At 39.4% G+C, this 26,078-nt stretch overlaps 1 protein-coding gene across 3 annotated transcripts; it reads right to left on the bottom strand.

The window, feature by feature from the left end:
* Positions 1–222: 222 nt before the first annotated feature.
* Positions 223–18,272, bottom strand: LOC125009354 (tyrosine-protein phosphatase non-receptor type 7-like). Of its 3 annotated transcripts, none has more exons than XM_047587275.1 (11): positions 18,122–18,272; positions 10,249–10,412; positions 9,953–10,133; positions 8,364–8,448; positions 8,204–8,283; positions 4,010–4,147; positions 3,763–3,924; positions 3,305–3,501; positions 2,338–2,451; positions 2,135–2,210; positions 223–675 (listed from the first exon to the last, which is right to left on the bottom strand). In XM_047587275.1, the coding sequence occupies exons 2-11, from the start codon at positions 10,353–10,355 to the stop codon at positions 550–552; spliced, it is 1,266 nt and encodes a 421-aa protein (XP_047443231.1). In that variant the 5' UTR covers positions 10,356–10,412; positions 18,122–18,272; the 3' UTR covers positions 223–549. The 3 variants fall into 3 exon arrangements, with proteins under 3 accessions (XP_047443231.1, XP_047443223.1, XP_047443215.1); XM_047587267.1 differs by lacking the exon at positions 18,122–18,272 and adding an exon at positions 14,942–15,103; XM_047587259.1 differs by lacking the exon at positions 18,122–18,272 and adding an exon at positions 12,877–13,114.
* Between the last annotated feature and the right edge of the window lie 7,806 nt (positions 18,273–26,078).

The following is a 26,078-nucleotide window of genomic DNA, read 5'->3' as shown; positions in this document are numbered from 1 at the left end:
TTACAGTGAATAGAAACGGTCTAAAATACAAATAATGAGACATAAAATACTTTTATTAAAGTATTAACTGGAGGAAACTGTTTCTTTCAGTGGAGCCGTTACAGGTTATGAGTTACTGATGATTACTCTGCTCTGTTTGTGTTTACTCCTGCAGCCTTTAATAAGCACCGTCTCATCTAAATCTGCTCTAATAGACGAAGAAAAGCTGGACCACACGTCTGGTTCTGATAAATTGGTTCTTTATTCTGGAGGTTCAGGTGTTTACGTCCTGATACATTCAATAAAACATTCAAATAATCCTTAAATAGCCTCGTTGCTGTTTTTGACCTCGTATAATAAAACTAATACTGGTGGAGCCGTCCTCGTCCTGCTTCCTGTCGGGTTCTTGGATGAACTGGGCCTGCTCTTCAGTCTGGGCAGAACAAAGTCCAGTTTCCTGTGCTGGTTCCTGCAGCTCTGCTCTGGTTTGTGTCAGTTCTTCGGGTTCTGCAGGCGTCCACCCAGCTGCCTTCAGCTTGGTTCTCCAGGTTCTCCAGCTTCCGGTTCTCCTCAGTTCTCCCTGTTGTGTTTGCCGTGTAGCTGGAGGTCCTGGAGCTGTACGCTGACCCGGTCCTCTGGGTTCTGCTGGTGCTGGGGCAGGTTGGTGTCAGGTTGGTTCTGGTTCTGGTGCTGGTTCTGGAGAAGAGAAAACCCAGTGAACCGACTTTCTAACGCTGGTTCTTGTTTTTAAAGTCAGGTTTGGTTCAACAAACATATGAGAATAAAACTAAAAGGCGGAGCCTGTATTTATAGTTGAGGTATAAAGATGTTATTTTTGCAGGTATAGGAATGAAGAAAGTTAAGTTAAGTTTCTTATTGGAAGTATTTTTATTTTTCTGTCTTTTGTTTCTTTTTCAGTTGTATATGCATTTGATGCATTTCTTTTCCTCTTTTCCTTCCTTTTTTTTAGAGAAGCCTTGAACCCATTTAATCTTTATTGTAATAATATTATAAGGTTGAAGCCTCAAATGAGCCCACCATGGATTTTTGTCTCTCCCTGCACTATTTCATTATTTATTTGTTTTTTATATGTGTTTTTACATATTGTGCAAAATGGTGCAAAATAATATTTTATAATACATTGTTTTGTTGTTTTTGTTTCTTGTACCGTGAAGACGACCTCCAGGTTGAAACGTTGGTTATCACTGTAACTTTTTCATTAAATTAATCCTGTTTTCCAGCATCAGGTTTTAAAGACGTGATAATGTTTGTTCGACGTTCATTTGTGATTTATTTATTATTTCAGGGCTGATGGAGGCTCAGTTGGAGGTTCAGCTGGAGGAGTGACTGGTGTGTGGTTGATGTTTCTGTGGTTCATAGAAGGTATTGGTGGAGGTTAAAGCTCTGACTCTTGTTTGGTGTCTGTCTAGGTTCAACTGAGGTTAGATTCAAGTCTCATACATTAATAATTAATATAATCATATGTAAAAAGCATCACATTGATATTTTTATCTGTTGTGTTTTCTCTGGCTGATTAAAAAATATAAACCCAGATTATTTTTAGTGAATATTTCAGAAAATCTTAAATTTCATCTGTAAAGTGTTACAGATGAAGGGCATATGAGGAAAATTTTCATGTAGAAAATTGAGATTAATGAATTTACCATATACGGTTCCTCATCCTTAAGTCGTGAACAAATGTAAAGTTTTTTCCTACGAACATCTTAATTTCTTTTAAGCCTGGTAGTCAGAACCAGGTTCAGAAGCCTGAACTGTTTTATTCTAGATGAAAATTAGTTGAAGCCACATTTCTTCTCATTATTGTGGATCCATTCCGCATTAACGCCCTCATCTCTTCAGAGTCTTCAAAGAACCTTCATCAAGAACCTATAAAATGGATTGTGGTGTCCCTCAAGGTTCTATATTAGGTCCGACACGTTTTTTTAATCTTTACGTGCGACCACTTGGGGGCGTGAATAGTTCATGATTATGCAGATGATTTACATATTTATATCGTCCTGATGAGTCTATTGATGCCCTTTAAACTATATTTAGATCCAGTCATTGATGGAAACCAACAGCTGAACCAGGACAAACTGAGGTTTTCATCATTAGTCGTGAATCTCAGAGAGATCGAATGAACGCTTCCACGAACCTGGAGCTGGCTGCTGTACTGGGCCAGTGTAGAGTACAGGAACTGGTACTGCTCCGGGGTCTGGATCATCCCTCCTCTAAAAAACCATCACAGGTTAAATATGAGGCATCCAGAGCAGAGAGGAGAGAGGACAGAGAGGAGAGAGGAGACGAGGAGGAGACGAGGAGGAGACGAGGAGGAGACGAGGAGGAGAGAGGAGTCACCTGTCGAGTCGAAGCTGACAAACCGTCTCCAGGACGTCGACCTGACCAGATTCTCTGAGCTGCTGGCAACCGATACTACTGGCTATAAAACAACCTGTCCTCCCAATACCTGCACTGAGGAGGGAGAGGAGGAGGAGAGGACTCATCATTGTTTTCTAGAAACACATTTACATTCATTTACTTTCATGTCGTCCTCAGACAGGAAACATGTTTCATCTCACCCTCTGGTTTCATGCTTCATGCTTCAGGGTTTTTAGTATTTCGTCTCGTGTCTTTATTTTATGTCATGAAGCTTTAATACTTTGCAGAAAAAACAAATATTAATGTGCTTTGTTTTTTAAATTCTATTTTTTTTTAATTGTTAATTCATTTATTGTTTTAATATTTAAATGAAGAGAATAACAGATTTCTGTATTCGAATATGTAACAGTACGGAGGAGCAATTGTGATACAATAATAAATAAATAAATAAATAAATGGATAAATGGATAAATACATAAATATATTTGGCATATATTTACTTATTTAATTATTTCTGGCAGGTATTTATTTATTTATTATTGTCCTCCACATTAACTGAAGACAATGGTCAGTTTATTAGTTTTTACTTGTTTTTATTACATTAGATTTATGTGCCTTTTTATATAGCTGCACATATTTATGAAGGTATTTCATTTGAATTGTGTTATAATAATAAAGATGAATTAATTTATTGTTATTTTTATTATTAAATCTATCCATTCAGATAATGGTTTATTAAAAAACCATTATTATTAAAAAGATAAATAAAATTATTTCAAAATCTTATTGATTTGCATGAAAAACCTGTTACCAAATTAAAGTAAAATTAAAATTTTAAATTAATTAAATTAACTTAAATTAAATTAAATTAAATTAAATTAAATTAAATGTTGAGTGACAGTTGTGTATCAAATAAAATCTTATCAAATTAAACTCTCCAGCCTACCTGCAGTGGACAATGATTGGTCCAGGACCGGAGGTGGGGCCTTCGATTGGCTGAGAGCCGGTGGGAGGAGCCAAGGACCTGCTGTACGTCTCCACCTCCTCCACGAGTCTCAGCAGAGTAGCAAAGCATTGTGGGATGTGGTGGTCCGGCCAAGAGGTGAACCAGTAGTGTCTGACCGGACGGCGCTCTGAGTCAAGCTGAAACATAAAGAGTCCATCATTCAGTCCAGGAAGTAGTCTCCATGGTGACCACTGGTTCTTCTTCTGCTAATACTTTGTCTTCTTCTTCTTCTTCACCTACAAAATCTTCTTTTACATGAGTCTAATAACCACTGGTTTCATAGATTAAGGACCCAGGGCACATTTACGTGTTTAGGACTTTTAGTTTTTGCTTTTTGAATTGAGAGAACAGGAGTAGGAGTAGAAGAGCAGATAAAGTGAAGTTGAATTTCAACATGCCTGTATCTCCATGTCGGTGACAGTGAACCCATCTTTCTCTCGGCTGTCTTTCACTCTGAGGAGGAATCTGCCGAATCGACTCGTCTCTCCTCCCTCTTCACCCTCCTCATCTTCCTCCTCCTCCCTCCAGTCCCTCGGCTGTGGCCAGTATACTTCACACTTCTGGAACAGACACACATTCACATTTAGATTCGGATAAAAGGTTAAAAGTTGAACTTTCAAGCTCGACTCGTGTTTCACTCGTCACCTCGTTGTTCTCCTTCAGTCTGGTAACCATGACGATGATGCTGCTCCTCTCCTGCCAAACCATGTCCCAGAAATCCCCCACAGTGTGCACCATTGGCCCCTGGGTGGCGATATAGGCCCTGGGAGCCCCTCTGTAGCCCTGTCACATAATCAGTGGTTCAGTTTTCATCACTTTCCCCATATACTTCTTAAACTCTGGTTTCATAAAGTTTAATTTAACAGATTGCATTGGTCTTTGTAGGTTTTAATGTTTCCTTTTATGTATTTAGTGCAGTTAATGTCTTCAATGTGATTTTTTGCGCTTTGAGAACTCATCCTGTGGGCCACACTGGGTCATATATTTGTCATCCCTGGTGTAAACTGATGTTTATACTGAGCACATGACAAGAAACATCTTGAAGTTACTGCGTCTCTGAGAGGTAAAAGGTTGCTAATGTCTGGCTAATAATAACAATGAGGGTGGCAGGAAACAATATGTCCATGGCAGCAGAGTGAGCAAGTGCATGGCTGTGGTTAAGGAAGAAATATCCTAGCTGGGGAGCATGCTTAAGGTAAGGCTAGTAGTTAAGGCTAAACTAATTTCTCGGTTGCAAGCCTTCCTGAGGTGTCGTGGACCTAACTTAACAAAACATGGGTGAAGGGAGGTGCCCAGTTGAAAACCCCAATGATGTGCCGCTGCCAACTGCTGTTGGCTAGGCTAGTTAGCTGGCGTCTCCTTGTTGGTTGCTAATGGTCGCTGACTGCTAGCCTGCTGGTCAAGTTTTTTCTTTCATTCGGACTGGGTTTCTAAATGTAGTTTTGCAGAGGGGCGATGTGTTGATTGACATGTAGTCGCATATCTTATCACTTCTTACCTACTGCTGTTGACTAGGCTAGTTAGCTGGTGTCTACTAGTTGGCTGCTAGTGGTAGCTGTCTGTTAGCCTGCTTTTTGGTTTTTCAGTTCAGACTGGGCTTCTAAATGCATTTTGCCTCAGATCATGGCACAAGGGATTATAACATCTGTGCAATAATGACTGCTAATAATAATTAGGCTAATGCTAAAAAATGAAGAGAAGGAAAAAACATTCTTTTAAAGAAGTAGGTTTGCGTTTCTTTGTGTTGTTTGAAGGTTTTTACATGACGAATGTTTTCAGACTCAGATCAATGATCAGCTGGTTTCCTTTGAGGAACTGATCTTCCATCTAGACTCAAACACAGTCAGTTCTGTTTCTGATTTATAAAGCTTTTGATCTTTGCAGTTGTGATCTTACGCTTTCAACATGACAACTTTGAACCTGAAAATAACACGAATAAATGCTCGTCCCGTCCCTCTGAAACCACCCTCGACCTCATGAGACAGGAAGCGAATGAACAGAAGTGGAAACTCATCACCGGACTCGTCTCTTTCCATCCCTAAGGCTCTTAAAGGCCTAGCTCCATCATATCTCATAGAACCATACTGTCCCAACAGATCACTACCATCTCTAAGTGCAGGTCTGCTTGTGGTTCCTAGAGTTTCTAAAAGTAGAATGGGAGGTAGAGCCTTCAGCTATTAGGCTCCTCTCCTATGGAACCAGCTCCCAGTTTGGGTTCAGACACTGTCTCTACTTTCAAGTTCAGCCTTTTTGACTAAGCTTTTAGTCACAGCTGGACTGAACCATCCTTTAGTTGTGCTGCTATAGGCCTAGGCTGCAGGGGGACGATGCACCGAGCAGATGAACAACCTGCCTTTGATTCCTCTTAGATTCCCAAACTGCTACATCATCATCATCATCAGACTCTACATGTTTGCTTCGGTCAGATGGACGTTTATCTCTTATCTGTCTCCACCTGGCTGGTCTTAAGTAGACCGGTTCCTCCATATGAGCTGGTTCTGGGCTGGATTTTGTAAAACGTCTTGAGATAATTTGTGTTGTTATTGATGCTAAATAAATAAAACTGAATTGCTCAAACATCAGATGAACAACAACTCGCTCAGAGCTGAGGCTGCACAACGTGAGGGATGCGTGGGCCGGAGGGTGGGGTGGGGGGTTGGGGGGGTCGGGACATGTCACTTCCTCCCTCACTTCCTGTGGTTTTCCTGGTTGTCAAACTCCCACGCTGACAAAACCGACTCATATCTGACTTTCCGTTTGTTTCAAAGGACGCCCACGCCATCGGCTCTTTCTCCTCTTCACTAAACACCTTTAATCAGCACCTTAATAACAGAGGGGCTCAGACCACCATGAAAGAAGAGTCGTGACATTGCGTGATCAGAACTCCTCGTGAGTTTTTCTGCAGCATAGTACAGAATACAAGACAAAGATTAAAGAAGATGCATCGAATTATTTCAACTATTTATCACCACGACAAATAAAGACTCTCTAATCAGACTTCCTGTTTTTTACAGTTTCCTGGTTGTGACACATTTTGTCCAGACGAAGAACATTTATTCAGTTTATATTTGTTAACCCAACGATATGAAAACGCTGCTTTCTTCCCACCACAAGGATCAGGGCTTTGACTTCTTTTCATGTCAGTTCAAGTAAATATGAAATATAAAAATAAAGAGAAGACTTCCTGCTACAACAGTGACAGACGGTTTACTACGACACGGGAGTCCAATTCTATGCAGACGATATTACTTGATCAACAGCATTCGGCCATAGCAGCATAAAAAAAATACCAAAGTACAACATCTACAGTCAGTATTAATTTGTGTATTTTCTGCACATTTTTATCCTGCATTTTACTTCATTCTAGTTTAATATTCTTCTATTTTACAATGTTTTATTTATTTATTTAATATTATTTTATTTATTTATCGTTTTTGATATTGGTCTTTTATTGTTTTAATATTTTTGCAGTGTGCATTAATCTCCAAGTCCCTTTTCTTGTTTGACTTTCTATTTGTATTTTTGACACTCAAAATGTGAAACACTTTGAACAGCATTAATTTGTTTTGAAAGGTATATAAATAAAAACAAATATGCAAATAAAATTTGATTAATAATTTAGATTTCATTACATTGTCTCCAAATTAAATGATAAATTAGTAAATGAAGTAGGGCACAAATAAATTGGAAACATGAAGCATAGAAAAATAATAAATCTTTGATATTTTTAGTCTTTGATATTTTTCTGCAAAGACTCTTCCTGAGGTTATGAATTAAACTCTTGTGTGCAGCACACGTAGATGCTGCCGTCAACACTAAGGTCTGCATCGTACAAACACCAAGCATTAATAACCTATGAACTACAAGATGGTGCAATGAAGAGGTTTATTTTGCACTTTTTCCTTATTTACTTTAAATCCTCTGGTATTTCTGCACTGTAAAAACACTGACGGTTGCTTCAGTTTGTGATAAGAAACGAACAAACCTCCATTTCTTATCCAGTGAATGTAGGATGACACCTCATTAAGCCAAAGGAAAAATAACCCATGAAGTAACGTTTACATATATATGTTTTTTTCTTCTTATTATTATTATTATTTTTTAATTTAACTATAAAATTGAGTGTGTTGTGGTTTTGTTGTTTTAAATTACAAAATATGTCTCAGTTCTGTCCCTGGTTCCTTCACTTCTTGTCCAAAGGTTTTTACAGTTTTCAAACCTCCTGTTAATTAATAAGTTAATGATCGTTCTGATGTCTGTCATGATCCACACGTTTAACCGATAACATCAAATTAATGCAAATATCACAGAAACATTTTTTCCATTCTCACTTTACACAAAACAAACTGTCGGAATAGTTTATTATCATCCAACAAATGTTTTCCATTTCCACCAGTTTTAGATTACATCTTAGATTAGATTACTGTTGGAACAACATGTTTACTGGATCCGGCCGATAATTCAGAAAAAGACTGAGTTAATCTTGAAAGCCATCTGTGGTAAACTTCCTGTTTGTCTCAGTGAAATGTTCTTTAATCTCTAAAACATGACGAGGCCTCAGGAACCATACATTTTTTTTATAAATGTGTATAATTGTACAACTGGAGCACGTGTCCACATATTAGTATTTACGGACCGATGATAACTTGACTAGATTTGAACTTTTTGCGGGTTTGTTGAGCGTGACTAAAACAGAACCTCCATTGAAAAACGTCTTGTTTTAACATATAGTGGAGGAAACAGCCACGGCTTTCAGCAAAAATACGTCCTCAATAGATTTTCATCTTTACATAAACAATCGTCTCTACACGTACACCAGACCCGTTAGGACTCACTGACCCTGATGTAGTTGGCGTTGATGTAGTGGTCCGGGCCCGACTCCTCCTCCAGGTTCCTGAGGATCACACGGCTTTCGGGGTCTAAACGGTGGACGACAAACCAGAGTGATGAAGAGGAAGAGGTTTTGTTCTGAGGAGAGAGGAAGAGGAGCGGCACTGACTGGGCAGGATGGTCTTATATCTGTCTTTCACCGTGTGTCCCGGGACGTTGAGCTCTGCAGCGTTCACGAAGTTTGGAGGAATCTTCTGTTGAGAGGACAGGGACAGGACGGATGGTAAAAGACACGCAGCTCATCTCACACCGTCATTATTTATTAAGTTTTATTTATTTTTTAATTAGTCATCAATAAATAAATATATTTAGCTGTTTTATACAACCAGGAAATCCTTTCTTATATCATAATTAAAACGCAGAACAGTTTTTTTTTTTAACCGGAAACATAAGTTGAGACACAGTTAATGAAGGTTTCACTTCCATGATGTAACAAACACATGTTCCTGAACACAAACATGGTGAAAGTCTAAGAACAGACGCACGTGTCTGGTCAGGATGAGGCCTGTGAGCAGATCACAACATCTAAATGATTTAATTAACATCCGTTCACAAAAATGAACCATTTTAATGAAGCGCGTTTACAAACTCACACAAAAACGTGCTGCGTCTACATAAACTCTGGGAACTCTGTGTTTTATGTGAATGCATTTTTACTGTGCACTTGTTTGTTGTTCTCTGCACTTTCAGACATAAGAGACGTTTTTTCGTTTCCTTTGTTTGTCTGGTACGTGTGAATGAATCGACAGTAAAGCCGACTCTGATGTGCTAGAAAAACGTACGGCCCTCGGGCTGCAGTTTTTTAAACAAAATGTTCTAACTTTTCCCCTAGGGAACGCACTGTTTTAGTAAAAGTCGCCGGCATAACCGAGAAATAAATAGAAATAGTTTGCAATGATGTAAACTAATCTAAACTTAAGGGGTTGAATATTGGCTGACATATTTGTCGTATCCATCTAAATTAGTGCTGTCAAAATTAGAAATGTATGTCTTGATTGTGATGATTCATTTAATGCCTTTATCTCATTGTTTTGTTTACTTCATCCTCCTGGACAAATGGCAGTCTGTGGCACCTTTAGGTGGACATTTTCATTTTAAAGACATTTTAAAGAGATGACCAGTGGCTCTAAACTACAGACGCCCGTGGCCAGATAACGAAACCTGTAAGCATCAGGTTAACCACTTCCTTGGTTGCCTGGATCAGCACAGTAGAAGATGATGGACTCAGGAGATAACTCTTATAATCTACCCTCAATAGGAACCATTGTGTCAAAAACGCACACTTTGCATGTGGGTGAGACGGGGGAGGAACATCGCTCTCACAGGGGACCACTCTCTGAACAATGAAAACTACCGAGACGTCACAGTGTATTTCATTAATAAAGACTGAAACTCTGCAGACGTTTGAGTAAAACAAAGAGGCGACACTATGATGACGCATGTGCTGAACAACTTAACCACATGTGGCAATGAGAAATTGTGAAGTCAATAAGTTATTTGATAAATTATTCTACTATTTTGTTGCTGGTTCAACCAGCTTGAGATCAAATAAAGCTGAATTTACTTTAGACCATACGATGAAATCCTTAATTTGAAAATCATCCTAGCACTAAATACATAAAAGGGAATATAAAACCTACAAAGAACGATAAAATCTTTTGGATTAAATTCTCTGACTTCCATCCATTGATAAACTACCTGGTACTCAGCATTCAGCGCGTTCGTGTCCTCGGCAGCCTCCTGCAGAAGGTCATGGGTCAGAGGGCGTGAGGAGGTGTGAAGCAGCTGAAGCCACACCTCCTTAGGGGTGGAGACGGAGCAGACAGGCTCCGCCCCCAGCGTGCTAACATCCAGCAGGAGAGACAAGTTGGAGCCCCGCCTACAAAACGAGAACACGAAGCAGGAACTTAATATTTGCAAATATACATATATGCAGAAGAAGAAGAAGTAGTATTGTGGATGTTTCTGGGAGGACGCGTGTCGTGGCTACCCACCTCTCCTGGAGGCGAACCGAGGCTTTTCGCGGAGGTGTGGTCATGGGTGGAGGCGTCATCGGGTCCTCGTCTGAAGGCGAGGTCGAGTGCACCGGCCACGTACTCATGGTGGTGTTGGTGTGTTTGTGTTGGTCTCAGTTGGTCTCAGCTGCTCATCATAACAACTGCAGGAGACACAGTCAGAATCTCACTCAGTGCTTCACAAGAACACGACAATCACAGAGCTGCTGTCGACATATGCACAAACTCACAGTTATTTATTTATCTGATAGGGACAGCGCACATTAATGGACATATATTCAGGCAGCAATAGATGTAAATACGCCGGCTAATTAGCATCCTCAGTCCCAAGGAGGGTTTGGTTTGAAGGCTTTTCATGGGGCCAACTCTTTGACCATTCAGAGGAACACATTATAAGACGTGTGCATCGCGGTTCATCCTTCAAAGTGGAAACATGTAAACATCTCACTTCTGCATCAGAGACATTTAGTTGTAAATGGTAGGCCTCCATGCTGGCGTCCGGGTCGTGTTCAGCTGAAACCAACAAGCTTCTGCAATAAAATAAAAGAAACTTCCCAACGTCTACTGTCAAAACAAAACCCATTCATTAAACCACAGCTGTGTCTAGAGTCTCAACCAACTCTCAGGTTTCCTTCTGCAAACACGACAACAGTGAGAAAGCATAAAAGAAAAAAATGAAATTTTAAATTAGAAATCAGCTCCAGGTGGATCTAAGAGATGATTGTGTTCAGCTGCTGCCAAGAATTAGTAGAAAGGCCGAGACTCCAGCAGCACTTGTAATATGTGCGACACCTTTATTAGACCCTCAGGAAGGATAAGATAAAAACAGATAAAACTTTCAGAAAAGTCTAACCGTCATTTTATCCGCCATTCGAAGGATCTTCTCCAGAATCTTTTAGTGAAAGTGTAAAACTCTCTTCTTCTGGTCTCTTCTTTACATCATGGTGCACCACGGACGCATAGCTACTTATTTATGCAAATCATGCACAAATCTTCTTTCCTATAATTGTTTCCACTGGAACTTTTTTTTATTTGCTCAAATTTACTGAGAGCTAAATCTGCTGCTGCCAGAGTTCGTGTTCTCTGTCTCTTGTTGGTGTCATGGGCTCCTCTCAGATCCCATCTCTGTACTTTGTTTGGGAACGTTGTCCCGGTTCTGATCAGGTCCAGTTTGGATTAGACGCTGACAGACTGTAGATATTTACCGGTTAAAACAGCTTAGACCAAGTCTGCAACACAAGCTGAGGTCATAATGACACAGGAAGTCTGATCTGATGTTGCAGAGAGCAATAAAAAGCATCAAGTACTCTGATCTATGAATGAATACGACTCGTATGAGAATTACAGCTGAAACCTAAATGTCTTTAAGTTTACACAGACAGTCCTTTTTCTCCTTTGTCATAATAAAAAAGCAATGAATGGTGTTGTGGAGTGGTTAAAAGATACCACAGCCGTCTCCTGTTAAAGTCCAGTGTTTTGCAACCCCCCCCCCCCCCCCCCCCTTATAAACTGACGTTGTGGCTTGAAATTTAACTGACTTCCTGCTTTGCTCCAGAAGCACAACAGTGGGTTGTAAAAAGCAACAAGTAAAAACAAAGCGGCAGCGTCAGATGGGAATGCTACGGGTCCCCCAAGGTTTTCTAGTGAATCCTGGGAGGAACATGAGCAAATGAACCAAACTTCATTAGAGCAAAGTGGTGGCAGACCGAGTATCACTGCTGGCATGGATCAGCAACGGAAAATGAGCCCAAGAAACATTTTATATGCTCCACATTAAAAGATAGAAACTCAGCTTAAGTCCTGAAAGTACATAAAGAAAACCCAACAAAACACAGGAGGCAGAAACATTAGATTAAAATGGTCCCATGTTCCATGTTGTTGAGTCCTTGTTTCCAGTAATGCGTTACTGTAATCTGACTACTTTTCTCCAGTAACAATAATCTAACGTGTCACTATTACCAAACCTGTAATCAGATTAAAGTTTCAAGATACTGTGCATTACTATTTTTCCTGTTTTATATTTGCGCTTGCTTCTTCCGTCTCAGGGAGGAACGTTTCCAGCAGAGACATGCGTTTTTGTGACCTGGCAGTATTTCCACTACAGTAGTGGTTAGAGGTGCAGCTTGGTAAACCAAAGGGCCACAGACAGGTTCGCCTCCCCAACAGAAAAAAAAAAAAAGGAATGCAACAAGTACCCTTTGATGCAAAACCGCCAAAGAAGTTAGCCTGGTTGTAGAGGAATTATTGATTTCTGATAAAAATGAGTATTTTATTAAGTTATTTTGATGTTGTGGCCGCTGCTGGATATAATCTACACCTGGAGCATCGAGGTTCGTGTTCAGGACATGCGCTGCCTCGATCACACTAATAAAAAGATGGCCCAAAGAAAATGATTATCGTCTGGTGTTTTGTTGACCCATCCATTCAACCCGTCCTCCTCCTCACTGCTACATAACTGTAGCTGCAGCTACAATGTTGCAGCTCTGTTTAGCTCCTATTAAGCCTCTTTTAGCTCCTAGTTTTGGTTAAGTATCACATTCCTTGTCCAATGCAGTTAGTTCTGCTCAGTTCTCAGAGAGTAAAGAAAAAGTTTTTGATCGTACTCACCATTCTCTTCTTTATCTAGTTTCCCTGGTTTTGAATTCTTGCCTCAACCTGGAAGCTCAAACTCCACGTGTCACCTCTGAATCGGTTTGTTGTTGTCGCTTGATAAGACGACTAATTTGTCAACGCTAACATTAGATGCCACAGATCCGTCATGAGTAACGGGACAAACACACTCGACCTGCCTGAGCCCTGACGGAGTGACAACAAGTGAAATGTGTGCGTGTCTCATTACGAGTGTGTTTCCACATCAGTTTAGATCTGAAACGTTTCAGTGTGTCTTCATCGGAAGACGGTTTCCTCATAGCAGGAAGTCAGCACACCCACACTTACCCAACACACACATACACACACAGACAGTCAGCTGACTCAAACACCGAGTCCAAGCTGACATATCACAACTCTTGATTTTAATGAACTGGATTCAACGCGGATCGTAACAACCGAGTGCAGGCAGTTCATGTTCGTGTCTGTTCTTGTTTTCATGTGAAAACTGAGCTCTGCTCCACTTCAAAAGTTCACATTTAGACAATAATAGCAACTGAATGCCCAAATGAAATCACTTTTCAGTCCAGCTGAAGATCAGAGTGAAATTAAACTGTAGAACTTTATGAGACGTTACTTTAGGCCTCTTTATTTTTGTAGTTTAACATGTTAGCATCATCCAGTTAGCCTGGGAACTTTGTGCAGGAAAGTTGTCGTGATTCTGCTCCAGCAAACATCTGCAGAATCACCATTAGCATCACCATTAGCATCGTCGTTAGCATCTGCTCTGGAGTCTCTGTTGAGCTCATATCTTCATTCATTGTGCTTTTTTATAGCACTCACTTGTTTAACTGAGGTGAAGGATTAAAGTTCTGCAGAATTAAGGGGCGTGGCTGCATTGAGCGACAGGTGGGTGTCCTCAAGGGTCGCTAGCCATCTTTAGTGTCAGCTACACACATGCTCCATCTCTTTGACCATTATTGAATCAACTGGGGTAAGGAGGAGTCAGACAAAGGTGGAGATGGACGGAGACGCCACGCTGAGCTTCAGGACCGTTCCTCAGGACAGGATTATGTATGATAATCATGCAAGCAATTGCAATTAGCATTTAGCACATAGTATAACTGAGGCTAATGCGATTGTCAGATGTTCAAATTCATCCTAAAGGATGTGAAAAACCATCTGTTGTGTTAGCATCATGCTAAATTTGCCCTGCATTGTGCAGATTTCAGTAACATGGTTTGCTGTTACTGTGTCTGCTTCTTCTGCAGATTTAGCCTGAGCTCCACCTGCACAGAAACCACCTATAATTCATAGAAAACGATGAGATGTTGGGTCAGTCCCTCACTCAAAAATCTGCAGTCCATTTTTCTGACTTTTGCAAAACTCAGACTGTGATTTGAGATCATCTTCTCTTGTGTGACACTTTTAACTCATCAGAGGACATGGTGGTGGTTGCAACCCACGCTAGGACCGCAGCATGAGCACATTAGCATCATTCAGGACATTGGCACAGTTTGTGGTCTGCATGTCGGTGATTTTTCCTGTGTGAAGCAGTAGACGGAGGATGAGCTTCTAACGAAGGCAGCTAAAATGTTTCTGGACTGAGCTTCATCCGTGACACATTATACAGGTTTATACAAGTCAACATGAAACTTTGCAGAGTTCTGTGTCAGCGTCAGATCAGAAGTGAATTTAACATCTTTTTTGACTGTTAACCAACACTTTCTGTTAGAGGTCAAAGGGCACAGGTGTCGTCAGGGGAAAAGGTCCATCCACAGAAAGACAAACGACCGTCCACACTCACACCTCTGGTCAATTTAGATTCACCAGTTCACCAGAGAACATGCAGACTCTTCAGAGAAACATATCAGCGTTAACCACAACGCTGGCTGATGATGAAATCTCTCCTATTGCAACAGATACATGAGAAAGTTGTCATGTCCAGAGCTGTTCAAACATCTGACGCCTGTAGGCAGCTGCAGCCTCGACATCAAATCATCATTTTAATCACCAAACAGGACGTTTTCAAGAGATCAGATTAAAAGCAGGTCTACGTACTAAACTTCTGGATCAGGCTTACCGGCTGTTTCTCAGTGAAGCTCCTGTCGCTTCCTCCAGAACATGAGTGAACAACTACAACCGGCAGCAAACCACAAGGTATGGAGTTTGTTCCCTTTCTAAACCCTTCCTCGAGTTATACCAATGACTTACTGACAAACCCGGGGCAAGAAGAAACAAGTGAACAAGAGTGAGCGAGAAAGAAAGTGATAGTGAAGCAGAGAAAAGCTGGAGGAGGAGGAGGAGGAGGAGGAGGTGGAGGAGGAGGAGAAGGAGAAGCAGCAGGAACAGACATGTCCTGTTTTTCTGGCCGTTGGTGCCTCGATTCAAGGTGTTCAGGTAGAGAGGGAGAAAGAGAGAGAGAATGAGTCAGAGAGATGGAGAGATAGAGGGAGAGATGGATAGATAGAGAGGAAGAGAGATGCTCCAGGCGTTGATTATTAACACACCAACAGCAGCTGCTCATGAATCATTCATGACAACACACAGTCATTCCCAGCAATGTGACAGCCCAAACTTTCTATTTATTCCCACATTAAAAACAATAAGCGAGTTAAAATAAACCTTCTCATACGAGCAGAGAATCAGACTCCAAACACTTCTTCATTAGCATCTTGAGCAACAAGTTTGGCCCCAACAAAACCAAAAAAAAAAAAAAAGAGAGACAACACACTACATGAGACAACTAAAAACACTGTTTCGTTTAAAGTTAATGGCTTTAAATGTTCTCTGTGAAGGTTCTCAGTCCTCCAGGTCAAGGTTTGTTCAAAAAACAAACAAACAAACAAGCAGAAACAAAGACAACTGGATTTGTAGACGTTTCATCCAAGTCTTCATCTCTAAATGACTGGTTGGGTTTAGGGGTTTCTCATCAGAAGCTGGTATGATGATCTGTGTATGTTGTCAGGACTGACTGGAGTTTGGAAGGTTAAAAAAAAAGAAAGAAAAGGAAACCAAGGCCACGTCCACAGCAATATGATTTCTGGGTGAAAATTGCTCGTTGAGCAGGGCTGGGAGAATCCGTCTAATGTCACGTTACACTGACCTCAGAGTTCTGAGGTCAGAGCTGGGAAGAGCCTGAAAACAAGATGGCCGCCTCCACCAAAGCTGTTTCCTGGTCTGAATAAAAATTGGTTGAAACTTGTTCAATATTTACATTTGAGTGCGAAGTGAAATAAAAGTTTAAAAAAAAGAAAGGAAAGAAAATCTTAATATTAATAATAATATAATTAATTACTATTATTAATATTAAAAATATTATTATTAATATTATTAACCAATATTATTACTATAATGTTAAACTAAATTTAGACTATTTAAGCTACACAAACTGTAAATTAACAGATAACTTGAACCAACTCATGAGTTTTTTTTACCAGAATTATTTCCAGTGATGAAATCTACAAGACCTAAAAATATTCAAAAGTTTTAATTGTAGAAATAATCCACTATTAATCCCAGTTTGCCACGATGGTGTTTGTCTCTGTTTTGGTTTTACCAGAGTATTAATTATAGCCTTTGTTAGCGCGACATAGGCTCATAGTTCCCAAATTAAATTACACTATAACAGCATTTTAACATGTATGTGGATAAATATTGTCTGTACGACCAATTTAATGCAACAAAAAGTAATCAGAAGATCAAATAAACAGAATATTACAGGAGCTTCAAGTTACTGTTTACACATTCTGTTCTCATGTTTTTATTGTGGTTATTTTTATATTTATTATTACATTGTTGCTTTTGTTTACTTATTTTGCTCAATTGACTTTATTTCCCGTTGTTGTTGTGTTGTTTACATTGTTATATTTATATTTTTGTTACATTGCTCCTCTTTCTTGTTTTGCACTTTTGACTTTTTTCCCAAGCCAATTGTGTCATGAAGTAAAAGGGGAATTATTTAAATTTCATACATTGTAATTAGCCTAAAATATTTGTCTTGTGTTAAATCATAATAAACTAACTACAGGTTAAAACTACAACTAAATACAAAGTCATTCGATGATCGTGGCCATTCAAGTATCGGTGATACTAGCTCTGTATTTACTTGGTATCGGATTCAAAATTCCCGTTATCACCCACTCCTATTGTTTGTGATGGATCCGGATTTTTCGGTGACTGGAATCATTTTGAATCCAGGTCTGTGGGTTTCATTCATGTGGACGCCTGATACCAACACGATGATGTCATCACCCCTCGCCCCTCTAGTCCCGACGTCTCATAACAACAACATCAGCGGTGGACCACAGGCTGGTGACGATGTCGCGTCAGATCTTGACCCTTGTTGGGAGGCTGGTCCAATATAAACTGTTACTACACCACTAAACACTATACAGTTCTGTAACAAACACAGCGCCACACATAGGCCTGGTATATGTACTACAGCCTTTTTACAACTAGAAGCGACTTTGCAATGGATCAAACTTTACAGAGAAATCCTTGAAATGACGCACTTGAAAAAGACGGTTTTGCTACGTGTGGGCGTGGCCTAAGACAACTGGACCTGAAGACGATTCTAGAAGATGTTTCATCCATGTCTTGGTGCTCCATGGTAGTCTAACCAATCATTAATCTCCAGGGAGTCCAGACTCAGGAGACGTTCCTTCCTTTCCTCCTCTTTCAAACCATCGTCACGTGTCTGTGTTTCTCCAATATTCAAATCTGTTCATCATTCACTGAACTCAGCTGAATAAACTACATAGATTCCAGACTGGACTTTTGTCAAAACCGTAAAATAAACCATCAAAATATTTGAACTCTTTGTAAAAACAGAGAAATGAGAATTATTGTTGAAAGGCTCCAGTTCAACCGACCCGTTATACTGTCAGACTATATCATTCATTATTCCACTCAAAGTGTGGTGGTAAAAGTGGTAAATGTAATAATTATTACTCTATTGAAGCTGTAGTTGAGGTTTTACTTCACATCTGCCGGGTACACGTTCTATTTCTACACTGGCAGCGCTGATTTTGCAGCATGGAGTAATGCAGCTATTATCTTATTTTATTATTATGATATTTAAAAAAAGAGTACTTCTCACAAAAAATAATAAGTGAAAATGTAAAAAAAAAAAAAAGACCATTATTAGGACTGCAGACTTTTTTTTCTTTTTTTAAACTTTTTACAGTGTAATTTGCTTCAGTGATCTAAACCTGCAGCTGCTTTAACTCACTAACATCAACGTGTCTCTGTATTCACCCACCTGTTGGTCTAAAGACAGGTCAGCAAGTTTTCTTCTTCCTCACCTCGTTCCCTCTCTCCCGTCTTCCTCCTCGTCCTCTTCCTCGTCTCCCTCCTTTCTTCTTCTCCTTTATAATCCTCGTCTCTTCTTTCTCTTCTCTCGTGCGTCTCCGTTGCTTTCTGTTGTTCTGTCTTTACTTCTACCTTCACCGCCACTTCCTTTTCTGCATCCACCCACTCACTCATAACCACACAAACACACACACATACAAACACACACTTTATTTTTTGCAGAGACACACACTTTCTATTCCCCTCATCCAAGGTTATGGGTCCCCTTTAGACCAGACGCCACAGGCTCCAACGCCGTCTATCTGTGGATTTATTTGTGTGTGTTGTTGTGACTCAAGCCGTTGGCGGCGTTTCACAGTGGGGCTGCAGCAGCCGCCTCTCCACATCTCTTTTCTCTCCAGCTGTTAGATGAACAGCAGCAGGATAAAACCCCACTGAGACACAGGCAGGAAGGCTAACCTAACTAGCTTCATTAGCAACCAGTCGCCATAAAAATTAATAGCACCGTTACCTATCTGTAACACGAGCAAATAAACTCAAATTCAAAGCTGTGAACGCTGGTGAGTAAAGAGACGTGTCCTCATTTACAGCCACACACACAGACACAACATGGACGATTAAACAAAGCACCAACTACGACAATATGTTGAACAAATGGTGGACTAATGGTGGCTCTATCTTGAACCTATGGTGGACCAATGGATAAACAGATAGAACTTTAATTGCCACATGACCAGGGCCAGTTTTATTTGTTTTTGGCACAACACTGCATCTCAGTTAATGGCGAACTAATGGTGGACCATGGTGGACTAATGGTGGACCTATGGTGGACCTATGGTGGACTATCTGGTCCATGGTGACTAAAAAGCAACCATGTTTTCAAACCATCCTTATGAGATGTCTGGGAGTCTGAGAATATTGTTCCTGAACTTAAGCAATGTAAAATAATAATAATAATAATAATAATAATAATAATAAAATAACCAGTCATTTAAACTGTTTGGTCACGTGTAACTGTTAGCATGCTATTTACCTGCAACCCTAGTACAGGATGAGTCATCAACAGTTTAAAATTAGTTTTCTAGGAAATAAACATTGTCTCCTCAATGTCTTAATGTTGAGCTTGACCTTCCTGAATAGGAAGAGCTACTATTAGCTCAGAGGCTATGAAGAGCTACTATTAGCTAAGAGGCTATGAAGAGCTACTATTAGCTCGGAGGCTATGAAGAGCTACTATTAGCTTGGAGGCTATGGAGGGCTACTATTAGCTAAGAGGCTATGAAGAGCTACTATTAGTTCGGAGGCTATGAAGAGCTACTATTAGCTAGGAGGCTGTGAAGAGCTACTATTAGCTCGGAGGCTATGAAGAGCTACTATTAGTTCGGAGGCTATGAAGAGCTACTATTAGCTAAGAGGCTATGAAGAGCTACTATTTGCTCTGAGGCTATGAAGAGCTACTATTAGCTCGGAGGCTATGGAGGGCTACTATTAGCTAGGAGGCTGTGAAGAGCAACTATTAGCTCGGAGGCTGTGAAGAGCTACTTTTTTTTATATACTCTTGAACATCAAATTTGACTTCACGAGGACAAAGAAATAAATGAATCTAATCTAAATGTTTATCTATGATAATAATAATTCATGAGCCCTCCAGGTCTGAATAAAGGCGGCAGGAATCTGCTGAGAGACTATTAAAATGAGACGTATTAAATAGACAAAATCAGATCAGTATTAAAAGAAATGAAAAACAAAACTCTGGAGGTTCAGCTCCTTTAACTGTTTCATGACATCCTACAGAGGTCAATTTACTTATAGACAACTTCACTCTTCTGGTTACATTAGATTAGTTCGTACAGTAAATATAGACTGTGAGGTTATTGGGAATATTTGCCTCCATTTCTACGTCTAACTGATGGAGCCTTTACTGACTCCAATACTGTCTATTCCATGTTATTGCTCTACGCTCCCAGTCCGCTCTTCACCATCACAGATTCTCTCTCTAGTATTCTGTGTGTGGTCCAACTCTAAAACCCAAATTTCCCTCCTGAACAATAAAGAGCAGAATGACTGAGTGAATGAGACCGGAGAGTCTGGGTGAAACCACAGCGCTGCCTCTGAAGAGATTTCATTAGTTTCTATGACGAGAACAAATATTTTTAATTGAGCCGCTACTCTTCATTTATTTCCTGCACAGATAAAAACTCATGACAAACAAATTGTGTTTTAAAGAGGAAGAGCTACACAAAGACACAAAGATCTGGAACTCTGGAAATCTGGTTCGTAGATAATGTTCCTACACCTAAGAGGAAACAACTCTTCATACCAGGAAGTAGCCTGTGTTCATTATTAAACGGAGGAAACAGGAAGCAATGCTATTAGCTAGGAGGCTAGGAAGAGCTACTATTAGCTTTAGCTGGGAGCCCAGAATGAGCTACTGTTAGCTAGGTTGACCAGATTTGAGTCCAGACCCTCCTGCAAGGTGGACACACAGATAAACAACACAACGAAAATTTGATGTGAACATGTTTGAGAATCTAGTTGAAAAAAATCCTGGACCAGTTTGAAATTGTTTCAAAGTTTGAGTTCGACATATGTCAGGGAAAAAGAGGACGTCGGGTCACCATATATAAGCTGGAAGCTAAGAAGTGCTACTAGCCAGGAAGATCTACTATTAATTAGGAGAATAGGAAGAGCCACTATTAGCTGGGAGGCTAGGAAAAGCTACAATTAGCTGGGAGGCTAGAAAGAGCCACTATTAGCTTTAACTGTGAAGCTAGAAAGGGCTACTATTAGCTTGGTGGTAATGAAGAGCTACTGTTAGCTGGGAAGCTAGGAAGATCTACTATCAGTTAGGAGGCTATGAAGAGCAATGCTTAGCTGGGAGACTAGGAAAAGATACTTTTAGCTGGGAGGCTAGGAAGGGCTACTATTAGCTTGGAGAAGAGCAGTGAGGCTAGGAAATTGGGAAGACATGATGCTTGTTTTATATTTTTGAAGTACTTTTTAGCCTCAACACAGTTGTTAGCTCAAGTCCTCAACCTTTAATCCAATGAGGGAGTCAGAAGGAGCTAAACTTTGGTGAATATTCTCAGTAATATGAAAAATAACATGGTCTAAACGATATATCTAAATGATATATTTAACATATTTTCAACGTAGTTAATATTTTAATCAACAATGTCATTATATATTCATTTATTTATTAATTAACTGACTGTGACCGTGAGTAGAAACATTTTCAAATCAGAAACTCATTCACGAGTGGAGGTTTGTCTCCCTCTGGTGGAGACATGGTGAATTGCAGGAGGCAACTCATCTGAGATTATGGAAAAACGTGGAAACGCTGCCCTCCAGTGGCCACTGTTAGTAACTACAACTGTCCATATAACACCGATGCTCAGGGTCTGCAGTATTTTAATTATTCTGAATGATCTGATGATTCACACACACACGCACACACACACACACACAGACAGACACACGCAGATCAAAAATTCAGTCAAACTGTAAAAAATGTTAATTCTAAGAAAGACGATGTAAAAAATGTCACTGTCATGGAACACTAAAAAAAAAATTTACTACTATGGAAGAAGCTGTAAAAAATGTTAATTCTGGGAAATTTTCTTTTTACTGCCATTGAACACACTGTAAAAAATGTCACTGTTAGGAAATACAATGTAAAATTAAAAAAAAAAAAAACGACAACCATACACTGTAAATAACAAAGCCAGGAGATACACTGCAAAAAAACAAACAAAAAAAAAAAACCAAAAAAACAAAAAAAAACGAGCCATATGTTGTAAAACAGAAATAGATAATTTATGCTGTAAAATAGACATTCAAAATAGACATTCCTCAGTGATACATTAAAACAAATAAATAAAAATGACTGCTAGGAGATACGTGGAAAGAAAACAATACAACCTACAAGCACACTGCAAAACAAAATGTAATTGCCAGGAAATACAATGTAAATATTGACTTCCAGGACACATGTGGTTAAAAAAAAAAAAAAAAAAAAAATAGGACCAAGTGATGCTGTGTAAGAAAGGAACTTCCAGGAAATATACTGTAAAACAAGATATATTACGAATAATATCTACCAGGGCATTTAATGTACACTGTAAAATATTTGACCACAAAAAGTAAGTACTTAAGACATACATAAAATGTAATAATGACATCTAGGAAGTACAGTGTAAAACTTAAATATATAAAAATGGAAATTGATTACCAAGATATACACTGTAAATAAATTACAAGTAGGGATACACTGTAAAACTTGATTCCAAGATGAATACCGTAAGGCAGTAAAGGACACTGAAAATCAAATAACATGTAGAACACACACTGTAAGAAGATTAGCACTGTAAACTGCTGTATATATAACTATGAAAACACTGCAAAAAATGGGTATGAAGCACCTAAATAATGTAATAAGGTAAAAAATAATCCAAGTAGTAGATAAACAGAACATCATATTTATTCAACAAAAATAACAAAACGGGATACACTGACTGATACATATGACCAACACTATAAAACTATAAGAGGTAAGAAACACAATGTAAAATATGGGAAGGGATTTTTGGGTGAGACTTTGTCTCAGATTGGTTGGAGAATGGTCCAATTAATGGAGAGGTACACCACATAATGAAATCAGTCAAAAATGATCCTTAAAACGTTTTAGTTATTAAAAGTCTGTATGTACAGCAGTGAGGTAAATCTTTTAGCTTTTGGACCCCTGAGTATTAAATATGTCTGGAGGTAAAAAACAGTGTGAGTTCACTAATTTGCAGTCATTTCGTAAGAGTGAGCTCTGAAACTTCCACTGAACCTCTGAAAGTTGCCCTCTGTTTAGATTTACCACATGTATGTTTGACTTGGGAGATTAAACTGAAACCTGGAGCTGATAAATTCTGACCTGAATGGGACCATTTCTTGAAACAGAAATTACTTTTCCCAAAACTCTGAGATCATTTGGCAAAACAGCCTCACAGTTCAGCACAACACGGAGCTGTGTAGTAGTGGTTAGCGGTCAGAGTCTAACCCCCTGTTTGCTCTCTGGGCACAGCCCATCTGAGGCTAACTAAACTAAATTCCTTTTCTATATCATCAGTGCCACCAAAATTCCTTCTCAGCTGCTTTGGCTCATTTCTTGAAACAGATCAGACGTGTGTTGTGTTGGTGCTTTTCCTAAAATAACCTGGATGGTTCCACACAATCACATGGTTCACCTGCAAAAGCTCATATCTCTCCCAAGAGTTCACTGATGCTTCAAAACTAAATTCCTTCCTCCTTTCTCTTTTTTTTTTTCATACAGTAAGGATTCAGAAATTAGGTGAAGGGGGTAGATCTACTGAAGCCAAAAACATTTGGGAACCACTGCGCAATTGTAAAAAGGTTATAATGACAGACAACCAGTAACTGACTTACATGTATATACTGTATGTTGTGTTGCTTAAAACCTGTGTGAAGCACCTTGTGCTACATCGACATGAAAATTAAAAAAAACGAAAACAAAGTTTGATTAGCTCTTTGCTTAAAAATAATAATAATAATAATTCTCACCAAAGGAAACTTTACAGAAAGGAACAGACGAATAGAACAATGGATAAAACATCAATGGACAAATAATTAAACAGTATTCAAACATTCAAACACTAGAAACATACAATAAACAACATTAAAGCATTGGTGATCAATGTACAGCATTTAATAAGACCGCATGAATAAAATAAAACTTTGGAAATGCAGAAGGGAGAAGTAGGGCGGTGTTGGAGTTAAGGGTGGTGGAGTGAGTCAGTGATTCTAAATAGGTGGGTTTTGAGTCTGGTTTTGAAAATAGACAGAGTCAATATTACAGATATCAGAGGGTAAATAGTTCCAGAGCTCCCCACGGTGCTGAGGTGAACAGGGGTCACAGTGAGGTGGAGGGAGGAGGAGGATCTAAGGGATGACGATGGGGTGATGATGTGGAGGAGGCCAGACAGGTAGCTTCTGAACCCCCGGCTTCTGTATTTAATCATTTGTGAACATTAGTATTTGATGTAACATGAACGAAATGAAGGTAAAAATACAGTGTGAGCTCATTATTTTGCAACTGTTTACAAAAGGCGAGCTCTGGTGCTTCCAGTGAGTGTCTGAGAGTCTCTCTCTGTTCAGATTTACCTCATGTATGTTTGACTTGGGAGAGAAATCGGAATCCTAAGGGGGTCATAAGTGGGAACCGTTTTCTAGGATTCCCAAAGATCCTGCAAGACGGCAGATGTGGATTAATGCAATAAAGCAAGAAAACAGAGCGGTGAGATCCTTCAAGAAACAAATTTCTCTTGTGTATCAATTAATTTATATCTGGGACAGAATCCAGCGTTTTCCATTTGTAATGTCTTGTTTATTTATCAGGTTTTTAACACAATGTCCAACAGATTTCTTTTCATAAAGACTAGTTAGGCTAATGTTTATAACATGGATTACACAGGATGTTATTCATTCAGCTCTAAAACTACCCACAATGAGAGAGAAATTCAGGATTCAACAGCTACTTGTTATTGTGATTTTGTTACTGTACACAGTACAATGTATAATAAATACAAATAAAAGAATAATTCTGTGTATGTTGTGGTACATTTAGACATTCATTTAGGGTTAGGGTCAGTGGTGATTTTGGGTGTAAACTCTGGTGGGGCCATTCCACATGCAATCCAGAAATACCACAATCAATACCCTCACAACAAAAACACAGTAGCAAGTGAGAGAGGAGACACAGCAACTGGCAACAAACAGGTGACAACAAAAATGCAGCTGAATAATTCATTCAATGTGTGTGTGTGTGTGTGTGTGTGTGTGTGTGTGTGTGTGTGTGTTTGTCAGATAGGTCTCACTCTGAAGATTAAAATAAATAACTAATTAACTGCTACTCTAAACAAAGTCAGATTGTAAGCGTGGCTGTCCTCCTTGGGTTAGGGTTAGGGTTAGGGTTAGGCTATCGTGTGTGACCCAGGTGCCTCTACGCCTGGGCCATAACAATACCCTCACAACAAAAACACAGTAGCAAGTGAGAGAGGAGACACAGCACTTGGCAACAAACAGATGATGACAAAATTGCAGCTGAATAATGACATCACACAAACAATACCAATCTGACGACATATATTATCATATATCAGTAGCGCGACCAAATGGTACAGCAAACACACAGCAATCAATATACAAAGTCACCACACACAATATACCACTGCCAAACAGCCATTTCAGCACCACAGACAGCTGGACAGCGCACATCACAGTTGAACATTAAACAAATTTCATTATAATTCAAACCACACGTAAAGTACATCATCAATTCCGTTTAGATTAAAAGATAAACAGACTCACAAGCTACTGGTTAACCAAGGTGTCCTCTTAAACCACTCCTGGTTGAGTGACCTAGTTTTGTCTTGGCTTACCTGGTCAATACGGTCCCAAACCTTTTATCTCCAACTTCTGGCAAAGTGTTATAATCCCACATCTCACTAGCCAGGTACTCAACTCTATTCATCATTCAATGAATGAATGAAACATCAATTAGCTGTTACATTACATACATTAGCAGAGCTAGCTAATCTGTGCCCACGCCTTGCTTCAAATCAGTCATGAGAAATGTTCTAGGTCCTGAACTTCAGACCCCACTGCCCAAGCTGAAGTGTACGCCCATTCAAGCTCAGCCGTTCACCAGTCCACAATACTGAAGGCACAGAGACACAGCATCAGGCACAACCAACTATTCACAAACAACTACGCTTCGAAAAGTGTCTACGTAGGAAATTTCGTTTATCAAATGAAAAAAAGTGGAAATTTCATTGGAGACAAATTTGAATATTTATTAACTTATGCACAACAAAATTTTTGACACAGGAAATCTTAGAGAA

This window comes from Mugil cephalus, chromosome 1, assembly GCF_022458985.1.
Source record: "Mugil cephalus isolate CIBA_MC_2020 chromosome 1, CIBA_Mcephalus_1.1, whole genome shotgun sequence".
Classification (NCBI taxonomy): Eukaryota; Metazoa; Chordata; class Actinopteri; order Mugiliformes; family Mugilidae; genus Mugil; species Mugil cephalus.
The sequence above is the reverse complement of the archived record's forward strand: the minus strand, read 5'-3'. Positions and strand labels throughout refer to the sequence as shown.

Excerpts from the sequence above, each read along its gene's own strand:
- LOC125009354 (XM_047587275.1), bottom strand. The coding sequence starts at position 10,355 with ATGAGTACGTGGCCGGTGCACTCGACCTCGCCTTCAGACGAGGACCCG. Across the intron at positions 4,148-8,203 it reads TCAACGCCAACTACATCAGG|GGCTACAGAGGGGCTCCCAG; the intron begins GTCAGTGAGTCC and ends ATTATGTGACAG. Across the intron at positions 3,925-4,009 it reads GACTGAAGGAGAACAACGAG|AAGTGTGAAGTATACTGGCC; the intron begins GTGACGAGTGAA and ends TGTCTGTTCCAG.